General features: G+C 49.5%; 1 protein-coding gene across 1 annotated transcript; it reads right to left on the bottom strand.

Moving 5' to 3' along the window:
- Positions 1–16,817: 16,817 nt before the first annotated feature.
- Positions 16,818–19,347, bottom strand: LOC147736495 (heat shock 70 kDa protein-like). Its single transcript, XM_086953228.1, has one exon. It carries the CDS (start codon positions 19,006–19,008, stop codon positions 17,071–17,073), a length of 1,938 nt encoding a protein of 645 aa, XP_086809354.1. The 5' UTR covers positions 19,009–19,347; the 3' UTR covers positions 16,818–17,070.
- Positions 19,348–23,211: the final 3,864 nt, after the last annotated feature.

Genomic DNA, 23,211 nt, shown 5'->3' with positions numbered 1-23,211 from the left:
GTCTTCTGGGGGGCTACCTCCCACCCTTCTTTGACCAGGCTGAGGGGACCCCGGACGGGGTGTCCATACAGGAGTTCGAATGGGCTGAAGCCCAGGGATTTCTGGGGGACTTCTCGGTAAGCGAACAGGAGGCACGGGAGCAGCACATCCCATTGGCGACGTAGGGGTTCTTCTAGGCCCATGATCATCCCCTTGAGGGTGCGGTTAACCCGCTCGACCAGTCCATCTCCTTGCGGGTGATAGGGGGTCGTGAATTTGTAGGTGACCCCGCACTGTTGCCAGAGAGACTTCATGTATTTAGAGATAAAGTTTGTGCCCCTGTCGCTGACGACTTCCCGGGGGAAGCCCACCCGAGAGAAGATCCCCATCAGGGCTCGGCCTACCACGGGCGTCGTCACGGTCCGAAGAGGAATGGCCTCGGGATAGCGGGTGGCGTGGTCCACCAGGACTAGGATGAACCGGTGCCCTTGTGCTGTTCGGGAGTCCAGGGGCCCCACAATGTCTATTCCCACCCATTCAAACGGGGTGGTGACGATGGGAAAAGGCTGCAAGGGTGCTTTGATCTTTCGGCCGCTCTTCCCGCTGGCCTGGCAGGTTGGGCAGGCCCGGCAGTGGTTGGATACATCATTCCGCATTTTGGGCCAGTAGAAGTGGGTCACCAGGCGGCTGTACGTCTTGTCTTGCCCCAGGTGTCCGGCAAGGGGCACATCGTGTGCTAGGTTTATGAGGAAGTCTCTGAAGTGGAGGGGGACCACCAGCACCCGGCTGGCCCCCAGCTCAGCAATCCTTTGCTCACTGTAGAGCAGGTCATTGTCCCAATAAATCCAGTGGGCCCCGAGGTCTCTCCTGCGCTCTGGGCGAGGGCTTGCTGCCGGAGTCCCTCGAGGGAAGGACAGGTTCTCTGCTCCTGTCGGAATTGTTCTTGGGTGGGGCCACCCTCTTGACGCCACTGGGCCAGTTCGGGAAGGTCCCGGAGCCGATCGAGTCCTTCTTTGCTGTGTTCCGGAGAACTGGCTTCCCGGGTGGCTCCCTCTTGGACGATCGGGGGAGGAGGCTCTGGCCATTCGGGTTCTTTGGGACTGGGGATGGCGCGGGCGGCCATGGACTGGGTCGTTACGCAGACCCATTCAGGGAGGCCCAGCATCCCCAGGTGCTCTCTTCTCTCGACGGCTGACCAGGGAGAGCTTTCGTGGTCGTTCCCCAGGAGGCAGTCCACGGGGGCATCATCGCAGACAGTCACTTTCAGCATTCCGGATACTCCTCCCCATTCGAAGGGGACGCAGGCCATCCAACATAGGCTTTCTGAGTTGTCGGCCGACCGTACGGGGCAAAGGACATTTGGCAAGATCTGGTCCGGGGTCACCAGATGGCAGCGGACTGCGGTCACACTGGCCCAGGTGTCGCGGAGGGCTTCAGCCCGGTGTCCATTAATGTTGACCCACTGGCTGTACTTCTGCGTGTTGGCGGGAAGGGGTGCCCACGGGATCAGGTCTCTTTCCCCTAGGCAGACCAGGGACATGGCGGCTGGTTCCCACTCAGGCTGGTCTGGCTCGTACTCTTCAGTGTCTTCTTGGGTTTGCTCTTCTCCCAGGGCGGTGGCAGCGACCTGGCGGGGCATAGGGCTCTGGTTCTTCGGGCAGTTGGGATCATTGGCGTAGTGGCCGGGTCGCTGGCATCGGTGGCAGGTAACGTTGGCGCGGAAACCTGGTCGCATCGGGAGGTTCCCCCTGCCGGCCGGGGGCGGGGTGTTGCTGGTGGGAGCCACCGGGACGGTGTCTCTGCCCCGACCCTGGCCTCCTCCTCCCCCTCGGGGGCGATGGAGCCCTTGGGCGGCTCTTTTCGGTTCGCTGGGCCCGTTTCCGGAAACTCGGGTGCTTTCCCATCGGTCAGCCTCGACGGCGAGTTGCCGAGGTTCAGTCAGTTTACTGTCAAGGAGGTGCTGCCTGAGCTTGACGAAGCAGTTGTTAGAAAGGTGCTCCCATACAATAAGGTCAAAGAGTTGCTCGTAAGTGGTCACCTTGCTGCCCTTGATCCACCCCTCGAAGGCTCGGCTAAAGAAGTTCACGTACTCCACCCAAGTCGTACCCGGGATCCGTTTGCAGTCGCAGAACCTCTGGCGGTACATCTCGGGTGTGAGTCCGTATCGAGTGAGGAGGGTGGCTTTCATGTGGTCGTAGGATGTCATCTGATGGTCCGGGAATTGCAGCAGGGCGTCTCGCCCTTCGTTGACAAACCTCCCCCATAACCCGGCTCCCCAGTCGCTCCGGGGAATCCGGTGGGAGGTCATGGCTACTTCGTAGGCTTTGAACCATTGCTGGATATCATCGTTCCGGTAATATTCTCTGACGACATCCTTGGGGATGTGGACCTTGGGGTCCGTATTGACAGGGGGGCCCGGGTGCCCGGGGACCCCGAGATCTTTGTTCTGCCTCCGAATCTCTAGTTCCTTCAAGTTGCGCTCATGCTCGTAGGCTAGCTTTTTCTCTTCTAACTCTCTCTGTCTTTGTTTCTCTTCTCGCTCCTCTCGGAGCCGTAAATGAAGTTATTTTTTGTTCCGCCAATTTGAGTTCTCCATCTAGGCGAAGTCGAGCCAGTTCCAATTCGTGGAGCCTGCTCTTCTCTCGTTCTCGAGCCTCCTCTGGTGAGAGACCCGGTCTTCTTTCTTCTGTCGGCGCGGTGCTTGTTTCGATTGTCTCGAGGCTTTGGTTTTGGGGTACGGCCGTACCCGTCTCTGCCCAAGATTCCAGGGCGTGTTTGAAGTCCTCTTTCGTGCTCAGTCCTGTAGTAGCAATGCCCAGTTCTATGCAGAATTATTTTAGTTCTCTGTGGCTGTATTCTTCTAGTTTTTCCATCTGGAATTTTTCCGTTGTTCCGCTCTCATTTGTTGTCATGGTGGTTGTGTGTCGTGGGGTGAGTTACTCTCTGTACGATTATGCGTTGGCTCGGATCCCGCCACTGCCACCAATGTTAGACGGGGACCCGGAGGGTCGGCCGAGTACAGGGGGAGAGGCCTCTGGTGAGGGCCGTCTCCGGCGATCGTACAGACAAGTAACTTCCCCCCCACAGATGGACACCACACAAGGATGAGTTCAATACACTTTATATACGAATCTTCAGGCAATGTGATAACGATACAGTGGAACCAGGATACGAGGATCCTGCCAATTCTAGTCTCTGTAGGGGATAGGGGTAGCGGGACAGTCTTAGTACCAGTCCGGTACAGGTGCGGCAAGATGGAAGCTCACAATCCTCGAGCTTGGGGGTCCGCAAAGATGAGCCGCGGCAGCGCCAGCAGGCTAGGACGATGGTTCACAGCGAGGAGGGCCACAGCATCGCCAGCAGGCTAGGACGATGGTTCACAACGAGGAGGGCCGCGGCAGCGCCAGCAGGCTAGGACGATGGTTCACAACGAGGAGGGCCACGGCGGCGCCAGCAGGCTACGAAGATGGTGCACGACGAGAAAGGCCGCGGCAGCGCCAGCAGGCCAAGACGATGGTTCACGTTGAAGAGGGCCGCGGCAGCACCAGCAGGCTTCGGAGATGGTTCACAAGAAAGGGCCGCGGCAGCGCCAGCAGGCCTTCTAGGATGAGTTCCTTACGGTGTCTCTCGACTCCAAGATACAACTGCCTTCCTGCTCTGGAGCTGCCCCAGTTATAGGTCTGGTCTCCTTTGATGTCCGGACCCTCGCACTTGGAGGTCGGGAGGTCCGGGATGAGGGAGTCCAGACACCCAGCAGGGGGGTGGAGCCAGCGCCCGGGGAGGCAGGGGGCGATCGACACCTGGCGGAGGGGAGCCGTTGACACTCCTTCTCCCATTGACCTGCCAAGTGGTCTCTTCACCCCCTAGGTGGATGGTGGTGCCTCGATGTCGGGGCCTGGCCAGGCCCAGGGTTGGGGTCGAGCCGCGCCACGCGGCCTTGTAATGTTGTGTCCAAAGATGGCGGCTGGGCCGGGGCAGTGGTGCTGACGGGGGCCCGGGCCAGCCGATACTGGGGTGTTCGGGGGCTGGAGTTCCGTTGTGGACGGGTCGTGGGTTGCCGGGATGGTTATTATCGGGGATACAGGGAGAGCAGGAGTCCGGACCCCGTCATGCGGGGAGGGAGCGGGCCTTCCCCGAGGCCTGTCCAACACACCCCTGCAGCCCAAGCCCCTGAGCCTTGATGAGCTGGGCCGACAGTGCCCCTATGACCCCCTACATCTCTACTTACCGCTGCTGTAGTTGGTCTCCCTGCTGAAACCTTCGGTGCAACACCTGCAGCCTGTTAGTCAAAAGCAAAATCCTCTTTGAAAAGCATTGGGCGCCCAATGCTGAATTTGCACCCCGCACCCTGCCGTCGCTGTGCCACTGGTGGTGTATGTTTGGTGCTGCTTTGTGGCCCCCCTGTGCTTGACCTAACAACCAAAGCTTGTCCCCTATAACCAATTTACTTGCCTACAAGCAGAGTGGCTTCGAACACCCCCGTCTCCATTGAAACGCATTGGGCAAACTGTGGTGGTGTAGCTTTGTTGCTCACCTGACCCTTGCCTCTTGGTGACCTTTGGTCCCTGTAGTATTTTGTGTGTTTCCCTTTAAATGTCTCGTTCTTGCATTCAGGCATTTCTTGTGTATCCCTTTGAATGCAGGTGTTCTATGTTCTACAGAGCACTGTTAGAGTGTTATGATGTACTAATGTTCACTTTATCATCTGGCATCGAAGTACATGGATGTGCTTTTCTTCTGGGAATAAATCTACAATTTAAACATTCTTCTAGCTGTAATTAATTCATTTTGTGAATACTACAGTCCCCAAGACTGGAACTGGAAGTATAATACTTACCCGTATAACCGCATTATTGTTTTCCCCCATAGGATAATATTGAACTGCTCAGAAATCGTTTTAAGTCTTGACTTTTGAAAGTGGAAAGTATTTATATTTAAAAACTTACATACCTATTTGTGAAGATCTTCGTCTTCAAATAAAGATCTCTTTTTTGAGTTGGGTGCCCATATTGATCAATGTTCTGCAATAAATGTCTTACACTCCTCTGTGTTAAGCCTAAGGCTGCTCGCCCACACTACCACTAATAGAGCACTTTGGCTTTCCATAGAACTGTGCACACTTTTGGGGAGCCCCTGAACTCTGCCTACGGTGTACCCACCTAGTGGCATACCATTACAGAGCCAGCTTCCTACACAAACATTGATCATTAGCTACAATCCAATAGGGACTCTTGTTAAAGTTGAAATTGCAGAAATCTGACTGAACTGATCGACGAGCTGAGCATCAACCATCCTCCACCTAGGTTCCTCTAAGGTGAATCCTCCACCTTATCTTTCGCACCCTGAGGCTGTAGAGTGGAGGTGTGTCCAGTTCCGTCACCAACTCGGCCAAGATTTCATGATTCCTGATCACCACTATAAGATTGACAAAAAACAAGTCTGCTGCAATTTTTGGTAAAATATGAAATGTATTTATTTCTTTTTTTTAAAGGTTTGTAAGGTTTGTGACCTACAGAAGAAATGGACACAAGGACACCCCAGAATATGAGGTGCAGTCGAGCTCACCAGGGTGAGAAAGCGCGTTCACCTACACCCTGTTCTGGAAGCTCATATGACCTTGAGGTTTCATAATAACACTAACAAGTGGTAATGAGCTCATTTGAGTGATTAAATCCACTCTTCACAAGCACCAACAGAGTACACAGTTGCAGCTGAATCAGCAGTAATAGAAAAAAACTCACTTCAGTGCCAGGACTGCTTGATGCGTTAGCTCAAAAAGTCACAGCCAGTTAACAAAGTGTGCATGAGCAGCAAAACACGGCAGCCACAGGTTCTAGTTGTAAAACCATTAACAAAGCTCATTCTACTTTACTTTTACAAGACTTTTTTAAACACGGAATCCAGAAGGATTCTATGGGCCTTACCTGGGTCTTAATGACCCATCACCTGTGGTCTCTCCTAGAGTGCTGCCCTCCGAGACCCTTTATCCTCCCCTGTGGTCTCTGAGCTCTCATCAGGGGTGTCACTCGAAGGCATCTCCCCTGGAGCCTGGCAATCCTTTCCCGGGAGCTCCTATCTTTGCAGAACTGTCTGAACGGTTTTAGGGATCAATGACAAGCAGGCAGGGCCGGTCCTAGAACTCCTGGGGCCCCGGGCGAAAGAGAAGATGTGAGGCCCCTCTAATTTGCATATATCTTCCAGTCGCAGCCGGCATGACTCGCGGGTGGAGGATCTCGCGGGAGTTCGGAAGGGGGGGGTGGAGAACAGGAAGCAGGCAGCTTCCCTCCCCTCCCCTATGCCAATCATAATGCTGCAATGGCAGCGTTGTGATTGATCAGGAGGCCGACCAGCCAGGCGCCTATGGGGAGGCCATTTTCCCCATGTAGGCTGCATTGCAGCCTACATAGAGAAAGGCCAGAGTGCGCATGACTGGATTGGCCGAACAGTCAGCGCTCTTAGCAGTTGGCAAGGCAATCCTCTCCTGCCCTAAAACAGACCCGCCCGCCCGCAACGAAACACTTCTGCTTTCTCGCAGTGCTAGAAGCAGAAACATAAAATGGACGTTTTAGCATTTTGTGTTTCTGCTTTTGCGAGAAAGTAGTGGGGCGTCGCTCCTCCGCCCTAGTGAAGGAGCCGCCCTTGGTAACATCACAAGAAGTGACATCATAGAAAGTGACATCGCAGGACTATTGATCTTATTTGGCATCCCTGAAGAGACCTAACATGGATATCAGTAACATGGACAAAAAGATAAATATACAAATGAAATAAGTCCATATATTTTAAAACTGTTAAATGGATTACATTTGTCTCATTAGATGGAAAAGCTAGGTGCAGGTCTCACAAAGATGTATATTATTGATCACCGGAGTTTCATGACATTTTTGTTGTTGCCGAAAATTCCTGGAGACCAGGAAGGAGGCAGCAAGTGCTTTTAGAAACATAATATGTTCGAAAACATGACCCAAAGTCAGCGCTCAATGAGATCTCACCGTTTGCACCGCCCTAGAGCCTCCCTGCTCAAGGGTCCTGTGACCTCAATGACAGAGTCACTGTTGCTCTAGGGTGTGCTGCTTCGTAGGCCTGCCCAAAAGACTTGCGATGGGCTTCAATAGGGATTGTGGTAGACAGGCCTTCAAGGTTAACCCACACTTTCCACTGCTAGGGTTCACCTGCTGGTGCTAAGACACCAGGGCTTCTAAGGTCTTGCGAGTCCTTCCAAGGTCTAGCATGGAAATTTGCTCCCTCAGGGAGATTGGTCTGGTGGACTGGTCATGAAAGCTGAACCTGTCTCTCCAGTTCCAAATTCGGCAGTTCTGACCATAGTGCCACATTCTCTCTCCACTGAACACCATACTACCCCACTGAGAGAAACTCGCACTGCCTTCAACTACAACCCAATTGTGCCCCGCTACTAACACCTAGAGGTGATTCATTTCAAATTACGCACTAGACAAGAGCAATATGCTGCCTAAAAAAAAAGGTGACATCATTCTGGAAAAAGCAAACACTCATAAGGAATGTAAGATTAATTAAAGCATGTGAAATATAAGCAGGAACAACATGGTTACCTTAACGCTTTAGCACTTATTCAGAAATGAATGAGTGCCTTTGCATAAAAAGTTAAGGCCATGACTACAGGGCCGGAACGGACCTGCTTCAATGCCCATTGAATATATCCTTACAAAACAAAAGCAATATGGTTTAAAAAGACCACATTTGTGAATACAGAGCAGTGGTATGCACTTTATTTTCCAGTCCGCCCATCAAGGAGGTATTGCAGTACATCCAGAAATGGTGCACTTCCCCACCTGGGGAAAACAATGCTGTTTAGAGAAAGACAAGAAAACAAAAGTAGCGCTTCACTGGTAAACTCGGTGTAGTGGCACTAATGTGATTTAGGTGTGAATAAAATCAATCTGGCCCCTTTTCGACCCACTCTGTCTTGCTTTAGTTATTTTTTACAGTTTGAATTTTTTATTTCTCTCTTTGCCAAGGCTGCACTGTGGAAGTGAGAAATGTCACAAAAAAGATGACCTTTCCAGCAAAAAAGTTTTTCTTTTTTGGATTCATTTCACAGGGGAACAAATAAAGAAAAGGAAAAGAAAGAGGGAGTAGTGGCTACAAGGCGCTGGGAAGGGGGCCCCCACACCCTGACCTTGCAGATTTCTATAGTGCTTAGAGGCCCTGTGAAAGGGGGCCCCACACCTGGACCTTGCAGCTTGCTCTAGTGCTTCGAGGCCCAGGGAAAGGGGGCCCCCTCCCCTGGGCCTGAAGCAGTAACAAGGCCTTTCTTAAAACACTGCCCCAGCACCAGTTTCTCTGGCTGCTCCCTCCTCCCCTCACCCACTGCTCCTAACCTGTGTCAGGCTGGTCCTGGAAACAAAGGGGCCTTCTGTCACCTAGCAACAAAATGCAGACAGGGAATGGCTGGTACTTAAGAGAGGTGTTGCCTCTCCTCTGACACTCTGAGCCCTAATTGATGGCCCTGCCAATGTGACTTCCCCACTCTGTTTGTCCCTCCCCCCCACCCCTGCACCCCCAGGAATGCCGCCACGCGATCGGACACCAGACATCTCTGATGTGTATTGTAATGTGTGGGGAGGGGGCCCTGGTGGAGCAGGGGGGCCCCCTGCCTCTCACCTGAGCGCGAGGCCCTGGGCGGCTGCCCATACTGCCCATGCCTAGCGCCGGCCCTGCAAGCAGGAGTTACTGGGCCAGAAGGGAGGTCTTATACCACTGATGTGCTGGACTTACACTGTTACTGAAACCTGAGCACTAACTACGCCCTTCTGGGTAGCAAAGCAAACAGTCCCAGGCTTCTCAGTGGCATAATGTGGGGATATAGGGCCCGATGTAGGTAAACGCGATTTTCCGATTTCAAAATACCGAGGCGGGCCGAATCGGTATTCTGAAATCGGAAAACGAGATGTAGGAAAAAAATACCGATTGAATACCGATTCGGTCGGCATCGGTAATGAGATTCGGTACGTTCCGATTCAGCTCGGTCCGAATCGGAAATTACCGAATCGGCCAACAACGAATCGGAAAACACCGAATCGGCTACCACCGAATCGGATATTTCCGATTCGGCGAATACCGATTCGGTAAAAGCCGATTCGGTAAAAACCGATTCGGCAATCATAGACCCATGGCGAAAAAGCCCATAGGAATGCATTGCATGAACCGATTCGGCTTTTACCGAATCGGATAATACCGAATCGGATTTTACCGAATCGGATATTACCGAATCGGTAAAAGCCGATTCGGCAATAGGCGATTCAGCCAATGAGGTGGCTCCCCCTCCCCCACCCAAACAGGGAGTGGCAACCCTGGCAGGTGCAGCCAATTAAGAAGTTTCTAGAAGTTTCTGGAAAGCCTGCCTGAGCCCAACACACACAGTTAGCAGCAGTGGGAGAAGGAGGTTGCAAACTGAGCAGGAGAAAATGGCAGATCAGGCAGGAAGCCATAAGTCCTCCCAAAAGAGGAAGCCCAAGTTCACCACCACCGAACTTCAGGTGCTGGTTGAGGAGGTGGTGAGGGTGCACCGCCAGCTCTTTGGCAAGCTGTCCCTCAACGTGCCAGACAGCACCAAGAGGAGATTGTGGGCCGACATCGCCCAGAAGGTCAATGCTGCTGGTGTCACCCCCAGGTCCATTGAGGAACTGAAGAAAAGGTTTTACGACCTCCGCAGCCTCACCAAGAGGAAGCTGGCTGACCTTCAAAGGCAGGCTGGACACACTGGAGGAGGCAAGAACCCGGCGCCACCCCTCACCGAGCTGGAGGAAATTGTCTCCAGCACCATCGAGAGGGAGAGCATCGTAGGAATCGGGACCCTGGACAGCACTGCGAGAGCCACAGCTACAGGTAAGAAGCATGCGCATCATGACACACCCTACCAGACACCTCCCCATTAGACACAATGCATAGGCAAACACCAGCACTGTACTGTCACCAACATACAAGAGACAAGCATCATGGTACATGTAGTCAGCAGAAGTTAGCCAAATATGTCAGTGCAGAATCACAAGACAGGAAACAGTGTGACACGGTGTAAGGAGATGCAAGGACATGTGGAATGCCATAATTGTACTGACTGTAATACATCGGCACTCAGTTTACAAATGCTTCTTTGTACCTAGGGGCACCATCAGGCGGCACCACTGTGACAGCAGAGGGAGCATCAACGTCAAACACTGCAGTCGCAGGGCCAAGCAACAGCCAGGCTGGCCAGGAGGATGAGGATGAGGATGAGGAAGGAGACACCCCAGGGCTTGGAATGGAGGGAGTCCTGGTGATTGATTTCCAACCAGTGCACTCCCCAGTACTGTCCAGCACACCCCCCTTGCAATTTTCACCCGAAAACTCCCCTACAAGGCAGATCATTCCGCCTACACCAGCTCCTGCCACAATCGTGGCCTTGCCACCTGTCCAACCAGTCCTGGGAGCAGGGGCTCAGGGACCTGCCAGCACCACACCCCCACCAGTGGCACCCCAGCCCAGTCAGCAGGCCGGAAGCAGCAGTGCCCAACGCCGTGCCACCACCACCACCACTGCTGCACCAGCACGGGAGGGCAGTGTGTTCCTGGGCCTGGAGGGCCAAATGGTCAAAATCCAGCGCCAACAGGCCAGATCCACCATGGCCTGCCAACGCCAGCTCCTGCAGCACAACATGCAGATGGGGGAGTTGGTGAAGGGTTTCCAGGCTGTTGTGGACAGCAACAAGGAGGTGGCAGCAGGGTTGGGCAGGCTGACCACTGCCATCACCCACTCATCTGCCAGGCAGGAGGAGCATGAGGTTGCGCGCAGGAGGGATGCCCGGGTGCTCAACCGGGCCATGGGCCGCCTTGCAGCGGCGACCGCACAGCTGTGCCATCGAAGCTCAAATCAAGAATCCGTGCTCAGTCAGCACACGGCTGAGCTCACCAGGGGGATGGCCAGGATCACCACGGCCATGGAGGCCATGTTAATATCAAACGCCGCCTCCAATCCTGCCCTGGACCTGGGTGATGCTGGAGACAGCAGCAGCCGCAGCAGCCCGGCCAGCGCTGCATCTGAACCGCGGAGGAGCACCAGGCGATCCGCTGATGCTGCTGGCCATTCGGAGGGGGCCGAGGGACACCCCAGTGGGTCTGCCAAGCGGGCCAAAAAATAGCCTGACAAGGGGGGATGAGCAAACCAGTACCCTGGACTTTATTTGTTTTTACAGACTCCATTTTTTGATGCACTTCAGTGCTGTAACTGTGGTGCATCACTATTAAAAATTTTATTTTCCAAGCAACATTTAGCTGTCTTTGCATCTGTACTCAGTCAGAAATAGTTCTCAGTGATCTCCTCACGTCTGTATCTGCCATCACATGGCATACACACCCCAGCTGGCTGTGTCAGTGGCACAGCTTCGTCGTCGTCATAGTCCTCGTAGTCAGACAACTCCACCTCAGTGCCCTTCTTGACCGCAAGGTTGTGTAACATTGCACATACAGCTATGATCTTGCAGCAGGTGATGGGGGTATACTGCCTTGCACCTCCACTCTTGTGCAGGCATCTGAATCTACTTTTCCAGATGCCAAAGGTCCGTTCAACAACATTCCTGGTGCGTATGTGGGCCCGGTTATACCTCCTTTGGCTGGGTGTGGAGGGGTTGAGGTAGGGGGTGAGTATGAATGAGCGGAGGGCATATGCACTGTCGCCTGGAAGAGAAAGGGGTCACATTAGACACATGCATACATGTATTACACCTACCTACTATGTGTTATGGGGGTCTGATGATGTGGCTCACCTAGGAGGTATCCTTCTCCAAAATCGCCAGCCATCAGCCGTGCATATATGCCGCTCTGTTGGAATATATAGGAGTCATGGGTACTTCCTGGAAATTTTGCTACCAGGTCTGTGATGGTGCACTTGGCATTGCAGATCACCTGCACGTTGATGGTGTGTGTAGATTTCCGATTGCGGTATATGTATTCGGTGTCCGCTGGTGGGCAAATCGGAATATGCGTGCCATCTATGCAACCGATGATTTGGGGAAAGTGTGCCATCTGGTAGAAGTCCGCTTTGGTTTGTAGCAGTTCTGCGTGGGTTGCAGGGAATGAGATGTATTGGTCCATCCTGTCTATCATGGCGTCAAGGAATATGTGGAAGAACCTTGACAGGCTGCTCTGGCTCACCCCTCCTGCTGCTGCTACTCCACTTTGATAGCTGCCAGACGCTACCAGGTGTAGGCTGCATAGCACCTGGACGTGCGCAGGGATGGCGTGTGCCCTTGGGGTGTGGTGGTCCAAGTATGGCTTAAGGTCCCTGATGAGCTCAAGTATGGTGTCAGAGTCCAGCCTGTATCTCTGTAGGATCTCAGCCTCAGTGAGCATGAACAGGGTTATCCTCTGTCTGTAGACCTGTTCATTTCTTAGCCATTCCCTCTGTCCTTCCTGCTGTAGCCGTAGCCGCCTCGCAATGACATAGAAAGCTGCCATCCTGCAAGTTGCAATGCATTTTGGGACTGTTTATATGGGTTGGAGTTGGTTACCACCTGATTGCAATCCATGGTAAATACCGAGTGAATTCTACCGATTTTGAGCCGATTTCGGTGTTTCTGTGCCTCCCTACATCTCCCCAACTGTCGGAATCGGGGAATTTCCCGATCGGAGATTCATACGAATCGGCATGTTTTCCGATTCGGATCATGTCCGATTCGGTATTTTTTCCGATTCGGTACATGGACCGAATCGGTGATTTTCCGATTCGGTGTCACTTACGATTCGGTTCTTGGACCGAATCGGTGATTTTCCGATTCGGTGTCACTAACGAATCGGTACAAGGACCGAATCGGTGATTTTCCGATTCGGTGTCACTAACGATTCGGTACAAGGACCGATTCGGTGATTTTCCGATTCGGTGTCACTAACGAATCGGTACAAGGACCGATTCGGTCTTTGTAACCGATTCGGTGTTTTTCCGATTCGTTACATATCCGATTTTCGGTATGTACGTATCGGATTCTTTCCCATTCGGTACTCATTCCGAATCGGTTTTCTATCCGATTCGTTCTGTTTTTGGTTCCCTACATCTCGATGGCTGTTTACCGATCGGTAAGGGCCAAAAATCGGTATTTTCGGCCAATACCGATCGGTAAAGCCCTACCTACATCGGGCCCATAGACTCAGAACTCAACAATTACACAACTGAATTAAATAATCACTGTCCATCCCAGCCATTTAGGTTTATGGAAAGAGAAACGTTCTTTATCACTAGGGCTCCCGGTTCTACAGTACTTGTTTTTCTAACACTTCGGTCTGTATTTATCAATATTTCTTTTGGTTGGTATTTATCCATATTTATTTAGTATTTTGTGAATAAATGAAGTCAGAACTCGAATATTTCTACATTAATTAAAAAGCTAAATATGCACTTGCACGTTACTACCAGACATGTTTTAGCACAATAAACAACCAAGTATAATAAAATAGTAACACAAATGAGAATATTAGCATTATAGCACAAGCATGCATTGAGATTTGCAGTTATTTAAGCAAATCTCATTGTTTGTTTTTGTTTTAACTCCCTAAGTTGTCAATATGCATAGATATTGGCCTGGAATTCATGAATAATAGAATGGATAGGCACTTAAAATAAGCCAGATTTTCTGTATATTTCTGATTCTAAAAATAAATACAAAAAACACAGGGGCAGATTTACAAGCCCCTTGTGCCACTTTTACTCCACTGTTGCGTCACTTTTGTAACGAAGCGGCGGCGCAAAGCCAGCACCATGCTGCGGGGTATTTACAACATGACACATCTGGGAGACGTGTCACGTTGTAAAGCCATACGCCACATGTAGGCGTTCCGGCGCAGGGGGGGGGCGTTCCGGCGCAGGAATGCCTCCTAAAAGTGGCTGAGTGAAATCTACAAGGTTTCGCTCAGTCACTTTTAAGGCCATGCTGCGTCAAAACCCTGTGCCTGCTTGAAGCAGGCGTAAGGATTGACGCAGCATGTTAGGGATAGGGCACCCCCGAGCCTTGCTGGATCTACGTCGCGCTTGCAACGCAACTCCAGCAATGTGCCGCCTTTCCAACAGGGGATGCTACACGCATCTGCCCATCTGTGCGCCACGGTGCGCCACATTGTAAATGCGGAGCATCAGTGGTGACGCACGGGTGGGAAGATGCATCGCAACTCTTCTGGCGCATCCCTGCAGATTAGCAGAGATGCGCCAGAAGTAGTAAATCTGCCCCACAATGCTTTCTGGCTGTATTATCTGTAAAAATCAGTACAATGGGAAAACTGGGAGCCTTATATATTACATAAGCAAACAGGCTATTCAAAGGTGGCAGAGTTCTAACAAGGCAATACAGGTTAAGGAATAGTGATCTGTGAAGGCAGGTTTCAGGTGCAGGCTCATAGAGGGAAGTTTAAACAGATTACTGTGTCTCTGAACCACACATCAGTCTCTTAGTAACACCCAACTTCTTAGCAGTTGAAAAAAAGGCCCAAAATCCTAGATCTAATCTTTGCATCTTTGGGGCAATGTTTATTTATACAGGGCCCCAGCATTAAGTCCTTGCTGGATGTGTGATGCATGTATGTGGCGCTCACAAGGGAAACAGCAATTACAACGCGTTCGAACCCACACACGCTATTACAACGCAATGTTACAACACATGTGCCTCCAGCACGCATGCCTTTACCACGCATATTTTTACCAAGAATTGCTTTACAACGCATTCCAGCACCGGAAAATATAAGTATTATATATGAATGTATACGGGTAAGTGTTTGTATATATCTCACAAACAGTAATGAGTGCTGACCCAGGCACTCATCACTGACCCCGAGTCTCTCTGGGGTCCGGGTTGGTCAAAGGTCATGGGTGGCCAGCACACATCACACTTTTCTGTAGTATAGCAGAAGGAAGACAGACCACAGTCATGCTGTTCTTCTTCAGAGCAGTGCACGAGGTTCACAAGGTAGAGCAGGTAAATCCGCTTTACAACTCATTTCCTGCGAAATCCCTCCTGGTCTGAGTGACCTTGGGCGGCAGTCACACTAGAGAGCCTCAGCGCAGTCTGCCAGGCTCAAACAGGGGGCGCAGTGTCGTTGCAAAGCAGTTCCTGCAAAGTCCCTATAACCAGTCCACTGTTTTGACCAGTTTCCTCGTCCAGGTCACCACAGATGGTCTCCAATGGGTAGATTTCCTCCTCCAGTGGGCCCTCTACTCCCCTCTCTCAGCATGCTGGGTAGACTTATGAATATCAAGAGGTTCCATGACACCATGCGGGCAATCTTCTGTCAACGAGACATCCTGGAACGATTTTAAAAAGTTTCAAGATTTCTCTCACAGTCCTTTGCCAGACAGCAAATGCCGATTCCACCGTCACTGTTTTGGAACTGGTTTGAGCCAAGGAGCTCATTTTATTCACCCATCTTGTAAGAGCACAAGTCTTAGTCTTCAGTTGACAGTCCCACAGCAGGGAATGATGAGGCGTGTCTCAAAGGAGAGCACTCCCTAAAAAAGGCGCAATGAGTGACATCCTGCACCTGGCAGCCACCAGCCTTTTGAAGTAGCACCTCTGGGAGAGACAAAATATAGGCTCCAAAAGAACGGCTCACCTTTGACTTTTGTAGAACACCCCATTCTCCACCTCCTCACACTATCCATCTACAGCAATGGCAGTGCTACAGAAGGAGCAATCAGGCAAGACAGTGTAGACAACACACTGCTGCATATCTACAGGGAGCTCTGGCTCCATCCTTCACACCTTAATGTATGGAGCTTCACAAAAGCTTCAGGAATGCTAGCACTGCACTTAGCTTGTATACCAGGCCCTACAAGGGGAAATCCAAAATGAATCTCACTGATCACATAACCATACCCTTGCTTGACATACAGAAACATAATACCAGTCAACTGTTACTCCTTGCACACCTACCATGCACTCAGGATGTTGGCAAAGGCCATGGTGTCACAGCAATTTATTAGTCAATCGGAGTGAGGATTGCATGTTTTGTGAGCTCCTTCAGACCACTGAGCACTGCTCTGGGCTTCCAGTTTCTTTACACATATAAGGCACTCATGGATGATTATTCCATATGCTGGGCACAAACAATCATAGAGACAGTGGATTTTTGCAGTTATGTAACTGAGAGCAGAGGTGCACTCTTGCAAAACAATGCAGGACAGTAATAGTTGGTTCAGAGATATCTTGAACAGTGGTAGGCCTAGAAGGAAAATCGAGCACCGAGGAAGCTACTGCGAAAATAGTGCACTGGGAACGAGGATGTATGGCAGACACTGTAAAGTGGGGAGGACTTCGAGAGATGCCCTGCACTGGGATGTCAGATGCAGTCAGTTTGCTAGCAGGTTGCTGGTGGGATGTTTCATTTAAATGGGGATAGAAAGTGAGTACTGGAAGGAGAGAGCCCATGCATTGCTATGGGGGCTGCAGGAAGATACAATCTTAAAATGAGAGTTGTAGGTGAGATGAGGAGATGAAGGGAGAGATACTGTGAGGGAACAGTGGAAGAATTATACACTCGCTTTCCAGGTGTCTTTTGTTTTGACATTACGCTGCCCCACCCCATCCTCCTCCTCCCTGCCCCCCCCCCTAAACACGTTTAATAAGACTCCCACCCCAGGAACAGGTATAGCTATCTCCACGTTAAGGAGTTCCAGAACAACGCTCAAACAGGAAACAGCATCAATAAAACAATGATTTAAAATAAGAAACTGAATATATAAAAATATCTATTATACCAAAATGTTTACTTGTTCAGCCGTAGACATTTTCACAACAGAAGGCAATCTATTCACAAGGAAGAAACAAACAACTTCAAAGATAAACTAAAAATAGCATTTTATTTAAAGTGTTCAAAGTGCCAGCTTTGAAATGTTACATTTAATCAGATTAAATATCGGCTAAATTGCTCACAAAATATCTCACACAACTAGACTTAAATAATAAAAATAAACAAATCTTCATGTAAACATTAGGGTCTTCAATTAGCAGCAGATATTCAATTTAAAAAAAGTAATCTGTCAATTCAGTAAATAAAAAGCAGATGGGAGTCCATGAAAATAGTCTATTACTGTCCATCATTAATCTACTTCTTCAATCGTGGGTCCAGTGCCGGAGCTCCCTTGGCGAGCCTGAGCTCCACAGCTCCCACCAGGCATTCCCCCAGGCATCCCACCTTGGTACAGTTTGGTGACGATGGGATTACAGACCTTCTCCAGCTCCTTCTGCTGGTGCTCATACTCCTCCTTCTCTGCCAGCTGATTGCTCTCCAACCAGGCGATAGTCTGGTTACATTTGTCCACAATCTGCTTCCGCTCATCTTCGCTGATCTTGTCTTTAAGTTTGTCATCCTCCACTGTGCTCTTCATGTTGAAGGCGTAGGACTCCAGTGCGTTCTTGGCAGAGACTTTCTCTCTCTGGGCTTCATCATCTGCTTTGTACCTCTCTGCCTCCTGCACCATCCTCTCAATCTCCTCTTTGCTCAGTCGACCCTTGTCGTTGGTGATGGTGATTTTATTCTGTTTTCCAGAACTCTTGTCCACAGCAGAGACATTCAAGATACCGTTGGCATCTATATCAAAGGTCACCTCGATCTGTGGCACACCACGAGGGGCCGGTGGGATTCCGCTCAGATCAAATTTCCCCAGGAGATTGTTGTCCTTGGTCATGGCTCTTTCACCCTCATACACTTGAATGAGGACACCTGGCTGGTTATCAGAGTAGGTGGAGAATATCTGGGTTTGCTTGGTTGGGATGGTAGAGTTGCGTTTGATGAGGACAGTCATCACACCCCCTGCTGTCTCAAGTCCCAGTGAGAGAGGTGCTACATCCAGGAGGAGCAAGTCCTGCACATTCTCAGACTTGTCCCCCATTAGTATAGCAGCCTGCACTGCTGCACCATAGGCCACAGCTTCGTCTGGGTTGATACTCTTGTTTAGTTCTCGGCCATTAAAAAAGTCTTGCAGTAGTTTTTGTATTTTGGGAATGCGAGTGGACCCTCCCACTAGCACAATGTCATGGATCTGAGCTTTGTCCAACTTGGCATCCCTCAAGGCTTTCTCCACAGGATCAAGAGTCCCTCTGAAGAGGTCAGCACACAGCTCCTCAAAGCGTGCTCTGGTGATGGAAGTGTAGAAATCGATGCCTTCGAACAGGGAGTCAATCTCGATGCTGGCCTGAGTGCTGGAAGACAGGGTCCTCTTGGCTCTCTCACAAGCAGTTCTCAGTCTCCTGACTGCCCTCTTGTTCTGGCTGATGTCCTTCTTGTGCTTTCTTTTGAACTCCTCAATAAAGTGATTGACCATTCGGTTGTCAAAGTCTTCACCTCCCAAGTGGGTGTCTCCAGCTGTGGCCTTAACTTCAAAGATGCCATCATCAATGGTTAGAATGGAGACATCAAATGTACCACCGCCAAGGTCAAAGATCAGGACATTGCGCTCTCCCCTGCCACTCTTGTCCAGGCCATAAGCAATCGCTGCTGCTGTTGGCTCATTGATGATTCTCAGCACATTTAAGCCAGCTATTACTCCAGCATCTTTAGTGGCCTGCCTCTGGGAGTCATTGAAGTAGGCAGGCACAGTGATGACAGCATTGGAGACTGGGTGTCCCAAGTATGCCTCAGCAATCTCCTTCATCTTGGTCAGAACCATGGAAGACACCTCCTCTGGGGAGAAAGTCTTGTTCTCCCCTTTGTACTCCACTTGAACCTTGGGCTTCCCACCATCACTCACCACCTTGAAGGGCCAGTGCTTCATGTCAGCCTGCACAACTGTGTCATCAAACTTTCTGCCAATCAGTCTCTTAGCATCAAAGACAGTGTTCTGGGGGTTAAGGGCCACCTGGTTCTTGGCAGCATCTCCAATGAGCCTTTCAGTGTCTGTAAAGGCCACATAGCTGGGGGTGGTGCGGTTGCCCTGGTCGTTGGCGATGATCTCCACCTTGCCATGCTGGAAGACCCCCACACAGGAGTAGGTGGTGCCCAGGTCGATGCCAATGGCGACTCCTTTGGATGCAGTCATTTCTTCAGTGTTGTCTGAGCAGCGAGCTCTGCTTCAAGATGCTTCAACAGCCTCCTTTTAAAGTCCTTCTGGCAACAGCTGAATAGCTTTAAGAATGCACCCTGGTAGTAGTCTCTGAGATGTGCTCTTTTCGGCAAGTGATCTGAAGAAACTTCTTCCGCGATGAGCGTCTGTGAAGTAGCGCGTACAGACTGTGCTACTTCGGTCAGTCTCTCGCCTTCAAGCTCTAGACTTGCGCTGCAGTCTCCTCCGGGTCAGGACTCTCTCCCTCTCTTCGATTCACCTCTCTGAGGAATGACAGCTGACAGGCAACGCGGCGTATTTATACTCTGCATGCCCAGGGGCTCGTGCGAGACCAACCAATCACTGCGCGCCCAGCCCTCCCACCGTTCCCAAACATTCCCGAGGTCTCTTCGGCCAGGAAGCTTCTAGCGCTTGCCAGCACAAGTTTCGTAACAACCAATCAGGACGAGTTATAACCCTGATGTCACTACACTGGCAAACATAACAGCAAAGGGACAAAAAGCTCAATCATCGCCCTACTCCTGAGCGGCCATGTTGGACGAGAAAGTCGCGGAAGCGCCTCAGTGTTGATCAACCTGAATTAAAACACAAGACGATTTATCTAAAGTTGCAACGTCGCCTTCAATAAGAGAAATATCTTTCAACCAGTCCAAAAATTACACCATGACTACTTGTTCCAGAATGCACTATTACAGTGGTAACGGAGTTCATTTGAATGTAAACGTATTTCTGCCGGAATACAACCGTTTTCAAAGAAAAAGATAATTGGAACGCTTTATTTCTTAGTAGACCTCTGGTAGTACATTTTGACAGGTTATAAACGAGTTGCAGGTCACGGGGCTTCTCGTCCTTTCTGGAACCTGTCAGATCGGATAGGGCGAGCAAATGATGCGCATGCGCACATGAGCTGGTCTCATCGAAGCATCCGGAGCATTCTACAAATGTCCTGATAGTTATTTAAATGGACAATCCCCTCGTCTGTAATTGGTCAATGTATGCCGAGCCTCTCACGGTGCTGGTCGTTTCCTAAGGTCCTCTGATAAGCTCAACGGGCCGGGGCGTCAGGAACAAACCAGAGGCTTCGAGAATCTGCTCGTTGAACCCGTCCAGGTCTCTTTTGATTAGACCTCAGTAGTGACATTTCTAGAAAGGGCCAAATGTGAGAAAAAGAGGAAGAGTGATTGGTCGGAGGACCTGTGCCCCAGCGCGTGGCTACTTGGCATATGCAGCTGTCAGGGGCGTGGCTTCCATTGGTGCAACGGATGCATTGGCACATATGTCCAGAGGCTTGAGGGCATAGTTTTCCGGTCCTGTAATAGAATCAGGAATGAGGGAGGACTTTATTTTCTCCTTTCAGTTCCATTGAACTGAATGCTATTTCTCTCAGGAGGCAAATTTAATTACAGCCTTTTTTAGCTTTACAAATAGGGAGTCGCCAGCCTGAATCCAGTGTGATGTTATGGGGCTCACTGAACACTGAGGGGAAGATTTTCAAGCCCCTTGCGCCACTTTTGCGTCATTTTTAACATGGGAAAAGTGACGTAAGGGTGGCACAAGGGGTTTGTAAATAAGCCCCTGAGTGTATGTAACATGTCTCACAGCGGCCAGGGGGCCATTTGCTTCCTTGCTTCAGGACCCATTACCCACTTGCTAATGCTGGAGCAGGCAAGAGATGATGTTGCATACGAATGGGAGAGCAGAGAAAACCAGAGTAATATTACAGAGTTCAGATGTAATGTTTTTCATGTTTATTATGCTCTGTTCTGTCTTTGTATTATGTTCCTTTTTGACTCTACTTCCTCTCTCGCGATCCTCATGCAGTTATAACTACATTTTGAAACAAGACAGAGAAAGATTTTGGAAAAAAGAATTGGGGCACATCATATTCCCACGTACATTGAAGCAGGGGCAATCTCCCATCATAATCGGGTCCATTTCAATATATGCTCATGTGTCTGTGCGCTTGGATTGCTGTGTGCCGTATTTAGAACGGGGAGAGGATGTGGCCTAACGGCTAGGGTGGTCTAACTCGAAGCTGAAGGGACAGGGTTCGAGTCTTGGCAAGGACGCTCAACATCCTTTAACAAAAAAAACAAAAAATGAATGTGTCTGACTGAAACGCAACTGGTGCTCATGTAAAGCGCTCTGATACCTTAGGGCCTCGTTCACCATATGTAAAAAACCCTCAAGTGTTGACTAGGAGAGGGGATGGGAGCTAGGTGGTTAAGGCATGGTATAGAAGATAAGGCAGTGCTAGGCCCCTATGATCAATACAACCTGAACATGGAAGAGCAGACAGATAGAGCAGCTAATAGCAACAACATTTACAAAAGTATAGACTGGAGCCCAGAAAAGCGAAAGAAAAAATAGAACATTCTATAGTGCTGAAGATGACGGCACCCAACGGAGTTGCTGTAGGAAAGTAGGATCTGTTTCATGGCCCCCCCATTTTTCGGTCGAGCCTAGCGGCAATGCGCATTCAATGCAGGCTCTTCGAGGCAAGCCGTATTAGGGTATGCACTAGCAGCCACGCACACTCTCCACCCATAGTTGGCATTGTCCTTTGTAAATGCTGGTTTCTGATTCGCAAATAGGCTTGTTAGTCTTATCTGCATTTGTTACCACACATAACGACTGGATCTTTTACTTGGCGTGTTACACGGAAGGCTTCATCAAGTGTGTGAGCACTATTTTGTTTATGGACACTGATGGGGACAATGACTGCTGCATGTTTTTGTATTTGCATGCTGAGCGTGGCGCCCGCTTCAGGGACACGCGCTCTGGTCATTATTATTTTTTAAATTTAATACTGAGTGTTATGTCCGCTTCAGTGACACCTTACTCTTTCTTTCTTTTTTTACCTTTATTAATGACCTGGCCCACTTAAAGCCCTGTGTCATCTTGATTACATTCTGTGTTGAAATTTGTCGTTTTCGCAGCGGTTCTAAATATTGCTCACCGCAGCCAGTGCCTGATTCTTTTAAAGTCAATCAAAATTCAAATTCAAAATACTTTATTCGGTTAAAAAGAAGCAAATAACCATAAAAGTAGCATGAAAAAGTACAATTTACAGAAGGGGTCAAGTAATCATTATAAATAATCACACAGTAAAGAAAAAAGTACCAGAATTAAGTACATATATACAACAACATCAAAATTAATACATTTGAATAGATTTGCGACACTTAAAAACTGATTTAAAAAATTCAGCGAGTGAGGCTACCATAAAAACTGTTTCCATTTTCTGGCACTCTAAAAATGCTGAGCGGCATCGGTATACTTTTAAGTCTTTAAGGATAGGGATGATAAGTTTCTTTCTAAAAAAGGTATAAAATTTACAAAAAAATAAAATATGAATATCAGATTGTGGGGACACATCGTCACATGGACAAAAACATAAATCTTTTGACCAACAATTCATCACTGGGAAAGTAAAGAGCCTGAAAACGATGTTAAGTCTAAACCGGGTTAAAAGGAATCTTTCGTGATTGGACATGTACAATGATAAATATGGCTGTAATTTCTCTCCACATAAAATATCCTGATGGGCAGAAAGTCTTTTTTCTTGCCTCCTCTAGGTGTCTTTTCTCCCTGAGATGAGCAATACACAAATTTTTCAGGTCTCTTCTTGATATGTATGCCATTGATAACGGATCCTCGTAATATTGAGGACAGCTTAAGTCTTCGAGGAAATTTCTGACATAGCATATCCACTTACAATCATTGATGTTGTCCAATACCAAAATATCCTTTAAGATGGCCCGGTTAACCACACAGTCATCGTTTGTCCAAACCCTGTGCCAAAGGAGAATTGGCTGGATCTTAATCGTGTCAGTGACATAAAGCATTCCCAATTCAACATGGCATATCATAGTTGCAGTACTTTCAGGCATGGACAAAATATGACGTAAAAAACTTATTTTCCATAGTCTGAATTGAATTAATATTTGAGTAGCCCCACAAACCTGATCCATAGATAGCTACTGCTAGGCAAGTTGCCTTATAAATGGTTAAAATCTCCTTTATGGGTTTTCTTCCTAATTTTTTTATAAAACATTGTAGGGCCATAATAGTTTTGGAGAATAACAGGGATCTAGCCTGAATTGCCGTAGTCCATGAGCCACTTTCATGAAACAGAATTCCTAGATATGGGAAGGTGGATGTTTTTTCTAAGGGATT

This window comes from Lissotriton vulgaris, chromosome 1_2, assembly GCF_964263255.1.
Source record: "Lissotriton vulgaris chromosome 1_2, aLisVul1.2, whole genome shotgun sequence".
NCBI lineage: Eukaryota > Metazoa > Chordata > Amphibia > Caudata > Salamandridae > Lissotriton > Lissotriton vulgaris.
This window is presented reverse-complemented; position numbering and strand designations above follow the sequence as displayed.